Genomic DNA, 13,811 nt, shown 5'->3' on the forward strand with positions numbered 1-13,811 from the left:
GTTTCTGCTATTTGTAGAAACTTCTGAATACCCTGACTTTTCACCTTACCCTCTCCTTGCAACTCTTGCGGCTTTCCTTTGCTTATAAAACGCAGCCATCACTTAACTATCCTGACATTCGGTGAATAATGCAGCAGCTCCTCTGCCTTCATCCCTCTTTCTCCTTCTATCTTTGCACTGCAGGTGAGTGATGGGAAGGTAAGAGGTACACCTGCCTCGAGGGGACGGCACATTAAAGTGCTGCGGCTGAGAGGGCTCTGTGTGTGTGTTGATATGAGTGTGCGAGTCCTCTGCCAAAAATAGGGCTACATCAACTTACAAAATGTGCAACGTGCTGAAATGCTCAAAAACACTAGGCACTAGAAAAAGAGAGCAGCTATTGCAGTGACACCATCTCCTTTACACAATATACTGTATGTACTCTGTGACTGCAGGGCACACTTTCTGACACACACACACACACACAGAAACACACACAGGAGGCTAGCTGCAGGCCTGTGTATACTGAACTACCCTGAGCAGGCAGACTGCTCTGTCACATTACTCTGGCACACACAGACCTCAGCACACACACACACTGGCACGTATTAAGACACCAGGCCGACAACTGCCAGTACGAGTTAGGAGCTGCAGTCTGTGTGCTTGTATTTGTACACAGATCTGTTCAGGAAATGTTGTTCAACTCTGCATGGTTGTATCAATATCAACGGGTGTGTGCTTGTACTGGCATGTAATTCACTTTATGCCTGTCTATCGACTGAGGGTAAGGATGTCTAAGGTGCAGTGAGCAAAGACGGATTTAAAGGCAAAGTATGTTATTTTCTCTCTCACTTAAAATAATAACAAAAGACGTAGTTTTTTGATGATGTCATGGAGTTGCGCGGGATCACGGGAGTCGTTTTCTTCACTTCACAAACAACTGATGAAAATCTACCTGACATGACTCAGACAGAAATCATGTTCATGGATGAAGTAATATTAAAGTTTTATTCATGTTCCTTTTAATTACGTTTGCCAACTTCCCTCCTCACTGACGCATCCAACATAGTTGGAAACATTTGGGATAATGTTTGTGCACAACTAAACAAAATACAGAACATGTCCAGCGTGTATTGACAGACTACGTTTTGACTGTTCAAAAGCTGATTTATATTTGGGTACATGAAAAAACTTTGAAAGTATACTTTGGCTTCTACAGAGCAGTTTGTCTAAGAGTTCAAATGAAATGTTTTGATTCAATAATAGATATTTATATAAATTTCCCATTATCTGCTGATTATTTATGGGCCCCAAAATGTATTGTGCATTATTGGAGTTTTTATTATAGTGTGAAGATGTTTTTTAATGTAATTTATAAAAGTGGAGTGCAGCTCAGTGTAAACATCAATACATATTCTATATTGTGACATTTGTCAATACTGGACATATCAGAATATTAATGATGTCAACTAGAGATCTAACAATTATTATATATTGATTAGTAAATTGACTGAAAACATGATTGGCAGATATTTTGATGATCAATTAATCCTTTAATGTGGTGCTTTTCTAACTCTTATTTGATAGTAATGATGACAATTATATTAAATTCTCGGTCAAGCAAAAATAGGCCATTTTATGACATGAGAAAAACAATGTGAGGATTAATCAATAGTGAAAATAATCATGAGTTGTATCTGTAATTTCAACCCCACCTCCCTGCTCCTCTGTACTGTAGCTCTGTGATCAGTGTGACATGGTGAGGGGTCAAATCAGCAGAACATTTTTGTGCTTGTCTGGAGTACAATCAGAGTCACTTATTGTAACTGACTGCATTGCAAACAGTACATTCAAATATAATCAGTCCAATGTCCTTAAATGCAATCAGATTTGAAACTGAGGGACTGAGTAGAGCATCTCCTTTATGTGTGTGTGTGACTCACAGGGGGCTCAGGGAAGGGCGCCGTCTCTCCTTGGTTGCGGTAAAGCACAGCCAGCCGTTTGAGTGACAGCTCGTCTGTGACTATCCCCTCCTTCTGCATCTGCTCGTACAGAGCCTTGGCTGACGATAAGTCCTTATCCAGAACTGCCAGATGAGAGGGACGAGAGACAAAGTCAGCAAATGAGACAAAAAAAAAAAACTCAACATGTCAAATTCTTATTTGAATGTAGACATTTGGGGAAAAAAAAAGTGTGTGTGTGTGTGTGTGTGTGTACGAGACAAAAAAGTGTGCATCATATTTACTGGTGGTGGGATAATCCTGTTATTTTCCACCTTCATCTATCATCAGTTGATTGGCACTGACAACTTCTATCATAAATGCACATGCATACTGTTCAATCTGTGTATGTACCCAAGCTCTTGCCAGATTTACACTTCACTTTTAAAATACTGCTGGAAGAAACAAAACTTGTGGAAACTTCTGAGGACTAATTTGTTTTCCTCCAATTGGAGTAACAAAGAGAGAAAAAAGGCACTACTTTCACTGGAACTTGTAAAATTAAAGTTGGCCGAATTTTTTAATTTCACAGCTTTGAAAGAACTTGAAAACTCCACTTATAAAACTAAAGCAATTTAAAGATAAAGTAGCAGTAATACACATTCAGATGATTCTAATATTATACAGCTGAAATCAGTAACTTCCCGTACAACATCTCCCTCATCAGGTCAACATTATGCCAGTGTCAGATTAATCATCTGTAAATCTGAAAGAAGCATGGATGTGTGTGGTTGTGTATATCAAAGAGGAAAAAGTAAGGGAAGTAAGGTCACTACTGTCAAAAGAAGAGCAAGTTAAAGAGACAAGAGAAAAGAAAACCCCTAACAGAGAAAAAACAGAACAAGTACAAAGACGGGGCAGAGGCGAGCAGAGCATCGCTAATTGTGTCCCCTATGGCTGCCTTGACCGACCGGCTAGCTAATGCTAATTAAATAGTCATGTCTGCTCATCTCTGGTGTGACAAGGTACGAAAGAGGAGAGACAAGAGGGTGAGAAGGTGAGGTGAAAGGGAGGACATGAGGAGCAGAGACGATGTAGGTAAAAAAAAAAAGGGTGGGGGCAAAAAAAAAAAAAAAAACTGAGGACAAGAAAAGATAGACGGGGTAAAAAAAAAAAGGGTGAGAGCAAGAAGTGACAGAGAGGAGAAAAAAAAAGCAAAGTTGAGTGGTGGGCCGTGTTGCGATTAGCACGCTAGGCTAGCCAGGACAGCTAACTCATTAGAGGACATGTGTTCTTCTAACCCTTGAATGTCTGCCTAGACACACACATACACACACCGTCACAAAGACACACACACTCCTTGACCTGATGCATTGTTAATGTCTCTGCTAATGTTGACTTAGCCACAGGCCAGCGAGCCGCCTGCGCCATCGCTAGCTGCTCCCACCCGGGCATCGTGTGTGTGTGTGTGTGTGTGTGTGTGTGTGTGTGTGTGTGTGTGGGTGAGAGAGAGTCTTACAATGGCATTTCATCAGGTACGGGTACAGCACTTCCTTCTGAGTGAAGTTTGGAATCAGGCTCAGCAGGGTCTTGATCTTACCCACCTGTGTACACAAACATTCATTTACATACAAGAACATCTGTGTTTTTTAAAATACATTTAAATACAATAAGTAAGTTTTTGCTATAAAATCAGAATACATACCAAGTTTAATTTGTGTACTTATTTGTTAAAAATGCCAAAATAACAAATTTCATATCACTCAACAGTTAAACAGCTTAAAACCTTTTAAAAATAGGTTAGGGACTTTTTTTTTTCCTGTTTTACTACTTTTTTACTTTTACTTTTCCTGTTGTACTACAAAAAATGTACTTAAAGAGTTTGTCCAGATTATTTGATGTTGGACTGTATGAGGTATTAATTATAGTCAGTGTATTAGCTGCTATTAGTAGATGCCTATTCACACGCCCCCGGTTTGGAGAAGCAGAGAGGAGAACCTTTTACAACAGGAAACTGCTGTTATCGAAGTCAAATATCGCTCTCTCTCCAAACCAACCAAACTCTGTAATATTAAAAAATCTGTAATAATACTTCCCAGACCACAGTTGCCTCTATCTGTTACTTTGTTTTTGTTGTCGTCGTCACTGTGTGACTTTGGTGTTTCAAAAGGTTAGTTCAGATTCGCCAAAGTCACACAGAGCACAAACTGTTTGTTCTGTGAGGTAAAACGACTGATTTCACCTGGAGCTTGGTTGGTTTTGGAGAGAGCAACATTTGAATGATATAACCGCAAGTAAAAAATATAGTGAACACTTCAGTGGATATTAATTTTTGTTTTTAAATGGACCTTTTTGAAGCCTTGCTGATCCCGTCCACAACAGTTCATTGCTTAGCTTCCATACTGGTGCCTCTGTCTGCTTCTCCTGACTAGAGGCATGCCGACCCACATTCACTATACGTAAATCACTAATACAACCCTACATCAAATAATCTGGGCTATCCTTTTAAAATAAAATCATTAAAAGTATTCCTTAAAAATGTGGATATAGAAGAAGCCTGATGTGTGATCTTACCTGTCCAGGATGCTGAGCCTTTCGGGCCATGTAGGATATCAGCATCTCCCTCTGTTCAGCCACAGCGTTACAGCGCTACAGAGAGACGAGGGACAAGACAGAGACAAAAGAAACGTGTCAGATAAAATGAGAAGATGAGTGCATCATTTTCTCCCTCTTTTGAAGTCAAGAAGACTCTCCAACCTGTGCTCTTCACATACATGCAGTATGTAAACACACACACACTCCAGCACACCCTCACATTCATACAAACACCCACACTCAGGTTAAAGGTTAATTATAGATTTAATAACTACACTTTTCTTTATGAGTTTAAACATACAGCCCTGTTCACATCTGAATGCATAATTATCATCACTTAGTCACACTGAAGGCCATCTCTAATACTCAGTGGAGATACAAGTACAGCCTGAGCAAATGCTGCAGCTTTAAGACTTTGATCTGTTACTGAAGGTAAAGGAGACGATACTCAACAGAAGAGGGAGGCTACTTTTTCCTGTCATCATTATTCCACCTTAATTAAAAGATAAAGCTCTCCATGGCTAATATGTCTCACCTCCCCACACTCATAAATAGACTACAACAAACAACTAAGGAAAGCTGATGGAAATATACTACATGATCAATATTAGATTTTGGGGGCAAATAGTGACAGTGTAGGACCTTTACAGTTAGAAAATTAACATTTCAGTGCTCTCTGGTGGACAAATTATGTTAAGGTGGCACCAATTCTATACCTCAAACATTTTTTTGTCGCTTCTCTTCAACATTTACTTGTTACCTTTGCCATAAATGTTGTCTTTTCTGCATTATAGTAAAGTGATGTAATTTTCCGAGCATGTACTGTATAAAACATTGCAAAATTCCAGAGGAAACAAGCCTATATGCACACTTCAACATTTGCTTATCAGAAGTCATATTGTCATTGCAATACTGATCAATGTTATCACACACTGCAGATTACAGACACCGGGATTAAACCATGTTGAAAAAATATCTAATTTTGATTATTTTGACTACCTTTGAGATCATGATATTATTGTGATATTAAAGGGAATTATGTTGTGATTTTTGTGGGTATCTGAGGCAACAAAGATGTTTTCTTAAGTCTGTAGCACAGCTACACAATATATTAGTGATGAACTAATATCTTCCAGTGTATCATCATGAGGAAGCACTAAATGTGGAGTCCTTGCAGCAGTGAACCGTTTCTCAGAGAATTACATCTGTAGCAGCTGCTTTTTAGGTAAATGTACAGAAGATTCTGACTCTGTATTGGAAATTATGTGGAACTTCAGTGCAACAGACCTTAATAACACGATATACATTCAAATATGGATTAAGAATTCAGAAACATATGTACTTTATGAAGAAAATCTAATAACTGACAGACTTTATGTTTAACCTGTGCATGACTGCTTATGTTGAAAACATGCCAGCATACATACAATGTACAGTGTGTGTATTTGTGTGCATATTTAAGTGTGTGTGTGTGTGTGTGTGTGTGTGTGTGTGTGTGTGTGTGTGTGTGTGAGAGTGTGTGTGCAGGAGATGCATTAACGTTGCTCCGAGCGAGTGAGTGTGTTCTCCTGGTTGAGCAGCAATGAGGTCCGATTACTAGCCAGTCGTAAACTAACGTGTTTCACTTCTTCTTCACCTCGTACAGAATTAAAAGCGAGTGGCCTGTAAGGCTTTTAACAGGACCACGTGCACACACACACACACACACACACACACACACACAAGGAGCAAACTGCCTTCTTTCGGAGTCACCAAGCGGCAGAATGGCTTTAGTACAATCAGGCAATTAGACCAACACTGTGCCACTTCACTCAACTTTGCTCCGTGCTCTCACTCACTCTCTCCTGTTTTTTTCTTCCCCTCGCTACATCGACCACTCCCGAAGGTGCTGCCACAACCGACCGGGCCTCCCATCTCCCCTGCTCCTCACACATACCGCCTAAAAGCGCTGGATACCAAAGGGAATGCTTCTTTCCTTTTCCTCAATCACCCCTCCTGACACACACACGCACATAAAGCAGTTGAATATGGGGGGGTGAAGCACCCGCCTCACTGCTTCCCACCGTCACTGTTTCACTTCTTAATGACTAACTTCATCCCTCTCCCTTCCCTGCCGACCTCACCTCCTTCTCTCCTGATAGCCTTGTCATCATTATTGTCTGCTCGCCTACTTAAAAGCTTTTCAGAGTTTTGGCCCTGCTTCACTTGCGATGGGATGGAGGAGTCGGGCTGCTACCCTCCAGTGACCCTGAGGAGAAGCGGCTTCGGGGGGGAATCAGGAGGACGGAAACAGGCTGTGATGAGGGTGAAAAGGAGCAGGCCAGTTCAACCTGGGTCATGTCAATGGAGCCTAAACTCACAAACTTAACACTTTGACTACAAAGACAAATGGAAGAACATGTTTTTTTAGGAGAGTCTTTGCGGTGAGATGTACTTGTAGTTCTACTTTCTAACACAGTGAACATTTGTTCCTGGATTTTCACTGTCTTGTTACTCATGCGTTATGTCGGCATTCAGTCTTTCAGTGTTGAACACCTCGACTGTTTATCAGTGGGCTTTTAATATTTCAAGTGCTTATGCCTTTATCACACTACATGACTTGTAAAGTCATCAGATCAATGTACTGTTCACATGACAAAACAAGATCTTTCACCAGGAGGAATCTCTCTCTGTTCTCAAAACTGTTTTGTAAAAAAAAGAAAAGGAAACACACTAGAAGTGACGTTATGTTATTATTACTGAAGCATCAAAGTGCAGCTTGTTACTCTTGTAGAAGTCTCTCATATAGATGATTGTTTTATAACTGCATCGTAGTGAATCAAATTGTGAGGTGCCAACAGATTCCCACCCTTAACTTTTTGCTCATTTTTTTCTGTTCGGGCTTTTCTGACTGCTCCTCCAGGCCTTCTCCATCCCTCCTTCTTGACTCCTGTCCTCCTCCAGCCTCTGTCTGCTCTCACTAGCGGGGACGGGTTGGAATCCAGCCGAGATGCATATCACGCCAGAAGCATATTATAGCTTTAGAATCATGTAATCCATAGTTTGCGTTTAAATAGTGATGAAGATGAGAGTAGTAAGAAATGTATCTGTTCATTAACATGCATGCTAGTGAGACATCCCTGTTTAAAGATTGAGAGGGATAATCACTCAAGATGTCAGAGAGGAATGATGTCGCCTTCATGTCTGAGTGTGTCTACAGCGGGTTTTATTTCTTGCTGTGTTTCAGTTTCCCTCACTGATAATCTGGACCAGGGACACACATTTTACCATCAAAGTACTGCATGCACCCACTTTCTACACTTGTCTCTACAATAATATGTATTATTGTAAGCATAATGCTGTAAACTGAGTGTCCTTTGGTTGTATGTTTGATTGTCTGCTTATTCAGAAGGTACTTTGATGAGACCAACTATCTATGCAGGAAAATTATGATTTATGGACATTTAATATCAATATGCAAAAAAGCAAACGACACCAAACAACAGATGCATGTCAATGTGAAAATGAGAGCAGCTAAGATTGTGTAACAACATAAAGCAAACAGAGATTCATTTAGTTAATTTTTAAAAAGTGATGAAGTAGAGTAAGTGAGGGTGGTCAGTGAGATATGACTGAATGAGGGGGCTGATTATCCGAGTGCAGCAAGAGTGCAATAATCACCGTTAGAGAGGACAGCAATGTCTTCGTCTCAGTTTTTGTGTCTTTCTCTGAGGATTTCTCTCAGCTTTTTTGGAAACCTCGTCCTCCTCATCCGTCCTCCTGTCTCTCACCCATCTAGCTTCTACATATTCATGTCCCCAAGCTCAATGCAAAGTCATTGAGCTGTAATGTATGAACTGTGTTAAATATTGAAGCAGGAGGAGGCCAATTTCAGACCACCAGACTCAGTGGTGGAATGTGGGCAAGCATTTCCTGACATAAATGTGAGGGCGGATAAATAAGTCAACAACCGTCTTCATCATCACCAGGGTCTGACAACTGGACTAGTGCATCGTGGGAGCTGTGATGGACTAAATTCATCACCGGTTCCCTTGTTGATTTTTTTTTTTTTTAACCCCGATTTTAATTACTTTGATATAATAATTTAAAATGTAGCCAAGTTCAAGACACTCAAAATGCGCACTGGGACAAAATGTGTCGGATGATTTAAAATTTATTTAAAGAGGTCACAAAAAGTAAAAAAAAAATGAATAAAACAACATCTGATGGAGCTTTTCTCCTGGTGTTTCCCTCAGATTTTCCCTTCAGCAGTACAAGTTGTACCTGCACCTGGCCATCTGAAACTGAGTTACACTCAACTACACTTTCCACTTCAGCTGATGGTTGTATTTGATGTTGAGATGGTTCATTTTTTTCTCTCATAGCACCCTTATCTCCTCTCATCTTTACGCAAAGACCAAAAAGAAGAGTAACGAATGCATGTGTGATGAGAAACATGGTCTGGTTTTTCACCACCTTCCCAGACCTCACAGTGTTGAACGCCAACATTGTTCAACAGCATCCACACTGACAAGGCAGCCTGTAGATGTGTCCGCAGACAGTTTTTGATTACTGGCTTATTTGGTTAGTTTGCCTGATTAATCGGTCAGTCATCTTACACACATATACACACACACACACTCACATACAGCTTACTCATCCCGAACTCAACAGTACCAAAAAAGACAAAAAGAATATAAGACACTGAATTTACTTTTGGATAACACTGAACTACTGCTTAACATGCACGTGTTGGTTCTCTCGCTTACAGTTTTGGGGCACACACACATTCACACACACACACTCATACTCACAGCCAGCATGAACTTGGCGTCCTCGACTTTGTCCATATCCAGCAACTGGAGGAAGAGGTCTGAAGCTGGTCTGTAGCAGGCAAAATGGTTGGCTAGCCGCTCTGCCATTGCACTCACTGCAACACAACATGCACACCTGGTCAATGGTTTTATCATTATGTGTTTTCTTAAGACTGGATTATACCCATTTTATTAATCTTATTACTACTCATCATTTTAAATCATCATTTTGATTGTGGCCTAATATTTTTCTTTCTATAGAAACGTATGGATTGTGTGTGTGTGTGTGTGTGTGTGTGTGTGTGTGTGTGTCTTACGTTTGTCTAAGGCTTTGTCATTGTCCTCTTCCAAGACCTTTCTGAAGACAAAGGATATACTGGGGCTTGTGCTGCCTTGACTAGTGAAGACTTCCTCCAACACCTCCACTGCTGACTCCACATCACCACTGAGGGAGGGAAGGTAGTGAGAATTGATGAGCAGGAGGGAAGGAAAGGGTTGATTAGATGAAAACTACAACGAATAATCTGCACATGTTCAAAAAGATAAACAGAGAACAGGAAAAACAAACCCTATCCTGAGACAAGAACGTTTATGTTGGATGACTCTCAGAAACCTTGAGTTACATTCAATGGCAACATCTTTTAAGTCCGATGTTGATGCATGGTGTGGCTTAGGTTACCCCCCACGCTTCTCCCTGCACTGATGCTGAAAGCTCACTGGAACCAAATTGTGAGTTACAAAAAAGCACAACTTGGACATAATTCCTAGAGATACTGTGCTGGGAATAAAAGCCATCAGTAATTGGCCAAACCATGACTTTTTCTTCAGTTTTCAAAGTGTGATCTGACCCGTTGGGGGAGGAACGTATATATAAGATATATTATGAGAAACTGATCTGAGTAAAGAACAATAAAAATTGCTCACACACGCCGTTTTCAGACAACAAAAATGTTGTAATTTAATATTGAAATGATACTGGTTTCATGTTTTGTCCTGTACAACCTCCCACTGAGTGCAGAGCAACTCATTCTTCCACTCACACACACTAAGAAATGTTTTTCTGCTGAGGTCGCCACAACCAAACAAAGCCTGCACACCAGAGCACTAAGAAAATAAAACAACTCAATCTGGCAACCCGACCTCGCTACTAACACTTTACGCTCCTTGCTCCCTCCCCGCCGTCACCAGTCGTAATGAATATTTAACATACAGGGTGTGTGTGCTTCTCTGTGTATTTATATGTGAAAGCGTCCAGAGGTGGGTGGTTGGGGGGGGACATATCTACGCTGATTGTTACGACTGGGACCGTCTGAATAATTCAGCGGGGGGCCCCTCTAAATGTGGCGCTGCGCTTTCCGGGCCTGCTTGCTTTTCCGCCCCGGCTCTTAACCAGTCAGCTTGACTCAGATACAGCGGGGACGCACGTGTCAGAGCCGCTCAGAGCGCGGCTCCCAGAGGTCAGGGTTCAAGCTGACAGGCCCGCGCTGCGATGGCCAATCGGGCGTGAGACTGTCTCGCTGTTCTTCACTTCCTGCTGTCCCTCCGAGTTGGCACGGCGACGCTGCCGCTCGAACTGGAGGATGGTGCTAATGCGGCAAGTGGTGCAATGAAAGTTTGATGCACAATGTGCTTTATATTTTGTTCTTTGTTGTTTGAGAGGCGACAAAGCAGCGGTGGAGGATGGGTGTTTTCATGACATTAAAAGGAATCCATGAATAATCCTATTACGCCTGTGTTTCCGATTTGTATTTGACGCCCCACTCGCCCTGTGAGCTTTTACTTTAAGAGTGTGTCAACCTGGGTCTTGTCACACTCTGCTGCTGGTATTGAACTGTTTTATACTATTTTGTAAATTCTCTTCATATTTCTATGTAGCACACAGAGACTTTTAAATATAAATACATTATGTCATAATGTTTTGGTCATGCAAGAAGCAGCTCTGTTCATCTACAATGATTTTTTTGTTTCTGTGTCCTTACCCTATTTTACTATACATGGTTGGTATTCATCTGTAGGAATGAAACAACTACCAGTTTGATGATAAACCACAGCAAAAGTTCTGGCGGTTAATAATAATGTGCCATCCATCCATCCACTGTCCATAACCGCTTATCCTTGAAGGGTCACAGCCTATTCCAGCTGACGTTGGGCAAGAGGCGGGGTACACTGGACAAGTCGCCAGTTCATCGCAGGGCTGAGTATTAATGTTTCAAATTTTAATTATCATCAAAACCATGTTTGACTACCACACTTTTAAAAAGTCACAGTAGATATTGTCCGGTATCAGCCCAAGTGAGAGACAGAAACAGTCTCCAGATGACACCATGAAGGTGTGATGACATTTCAAATTGTTGAGATTTCTTAGTTAAATGATTTCAGTGTATCAGTATTTTTAAACAATTTCAGCATGATATAACAAGACTGATTTTTCACAATACTGATGATCTATATATAATTGTGATACAAAATTTTCATGCATTTCATCTCTATTTGTCTGTTTGATTAATTCCTGAAATTTCAGAATTAGTTAAATATCTGAAAAGTGATTTTAGTATATTCCAAATTCCTGTGATGGCTGAAGTTTTTGTTTCCACATACACTTCTAGCAGTCTTACTTCTTGATGTGTGCCAGGGCAGTGTTGTTGATAAACACCATGCTGGACAGGTTGATGCTTATGCCGCATTCCTTCATCAGCGACTCCACTACCTGGATCCCCGCCACATCGCCATGACTACCCAGGCCCTGAACCAGTCTGGTGATGGCAAGCTGCGAGGGCACTCGGTCCGCCGACAGCATAGACTTCAGTGTCTCAAGAGCATCTGTGAAGGAATGCAAGAAGTGAGTGTGCATGTGCATGAATTTAGTGTGTTTGTGTTAACCCATAAATGTGCGTTTCCTACCTTTAGTTTGGCCTTTCTTGCTCTGTGTGATGATGAGCAGACTGGTGGCGATATCACTCAGCTGGAAGCCTGGCACATGTGACGCAGCACTGAGAAAGAGACAAAGAGTTTTCTGGGTTTGGTCTCACCTTTCAAATATACACTCTGTTGAAAATAACTATATTTTGACTTCTTGACTGCCATAAATCTAAGTTTGTGCTCCCAGGTCCCAACATCTCTAGTTAGTATCCACGCTAGCAGTACGGCTCTAGGGTCAGTAATCAGTGCACCACTTTGGTCCAGATTGTACTATTGCAACAGCTACTGGATGGATCGCCATGTAAATTGGCACATCACACATTTATGTCCCCCTCAGGATGAACTGTAATCATTTTAGTGATATCTTCTCTTATGGAACATGCACAGTACAGTCCACAGCATGTCAACTGCTGAAAGTCTTTTATCACAACTCTTTTGTCCTTTATATGCAGCATTATTGTGTGTAATATAAGCTCATGTTGGACAGGCTGTGATATGAGATTACATATACGATAAGAGAACATTTTATCCATATCTGAGTGGTGCAACATGTACTGTAACATCTTACCAAGGTGGATTGTCCATGGCTATTAGAAAGTCCATTATTTCTAACTTTAGAGACGATACGTAACTCTACCATTAAAAGCAAATCTTTATAATCTGTGATGATGGAGTTAATATCTTTGTGGCATCTTTCATCTTAGAGTTTTTAGACTCCACAGAGAGAGAGAGAGGATAAACACATGAGCTGAAAAGCAGAACATAGACAAGACAATGGGAACAAATGTGATTGACGGCCAGTCTGAGCTTCTTGTAAAGCGCCTGCTGTGACCCTGAAAATAATACAGACATCAAACAGTTGATTACTTCTTGCTGAGCCACTGCATGCGTGTGTGTTTGTATATGTGTGTGTGGTATTATGTGGGAGGGCGAGGCTGGGACGGGCTGAATGCTGCAGTATTGAGGCCTCCGGGAGCTGCCCCCCCCAACTCCTCATCACCTTTTCCTCCTGACGTCTGCCCGTCCATTTGCTCTTCTTTTCAGCCCTCCTCCTTTTCATTTCTTTGCCACTAAAACCTCAATCAAGCTTGCCTCCCGTCTTTTTTTATTTCTTATTATAGCCTGGCAACCAGATTAATCCGTCCGCTCAATTGAGCATCAGGCCGGCAATCCTTATCACCACGGCGACACCAGGCCAAGTAGCATCCGGCAGCCGCTGTGACAGGGTCATGGTGGAGATTGGAGTGGTAACAGGGTCGCCGGCGGATTGCCGTGGAGACCGAGCAGCGGGGGTGTGGGGTCAGAATTATTCTTATCGGGTGGAAGAAAATCTCTGGAGGCCGTCTCTCACTCACCTTTTCCCAACACACACACACACTCTCTCACTGCCACTCTGTCTCCCCTTCGCCTTCGAGGGGTATTGTGCTTTAGCCAATGAATCCATCAGCCACCTCTTCCTCTCCTTCTCTCATCATCATCACTCTCTCCCAATCCCTTAATCTCGCCATAAGCACCCCCACTGCTCAATTCTGTACAGATTACCCAAAAACAAACACACACATCCACACGCACAGAGAATTAATGC

At 41.5% G+C, this 13,811-nt stretch overlaps 1 protein-coding gene across 1 annotated transcript in view; it reads right to left on the bottom strand.

Moving 5' to 3' along the window:
* The window catches only part of lrpprc (leucine-rich pentatricopeptide repeat containing), a 70,659-nt gene that overhangs the window by 1,430 nt on the left and 55,418 nt on the right, over positions 1–13,811 (bottom strand). The window contains exons 31-37 of the mRNA XM_084735409.1: positions 12,209–12,297; positions 11,923–12,127; positions 9,625–9,752; positions 9,308–9,423; positions 4,494–4,568; positions 3,439–3,523; positions 1,923–2,065 (exon numbers count right to left, since the gene is read on the bottom strand). Of these exons, the coding sequence (XP_084591535.1) occupies positions 1,923–2,065; positions 3,439–3,523; positions 4,494–4,568; positions 9,308–9,423; positions 9,625–9,752; positions 11,923–12,127; positions 12,209–12,297 (841 nt within the window). The remainder of the gene's footprint in view (positions 1–1,922; positions 2,066–3,438; positions 3,524–4,493; positions 4,569–9,307; positions 9,424–9,624; positions 9,753–11,922; positions 12,128–12,208; positions 12,298–13,811) is intronic.

Source organism: Lutjanus erythropterus, chromosome 14 (assembly GCF_056507025.1).
Source record: "Lutjanus erythropterus isolate fLutEry1 chromosome 14, fLutEry1.hap2, whole genome shotgun sequence".
NCBI classification, from domain to species: Eukaryota; Metazoa; Chordata; class Actinopteri; order Lutjaniformes; family Lutjanidae; genus Lutjanus; species Lutjanus erythropterus.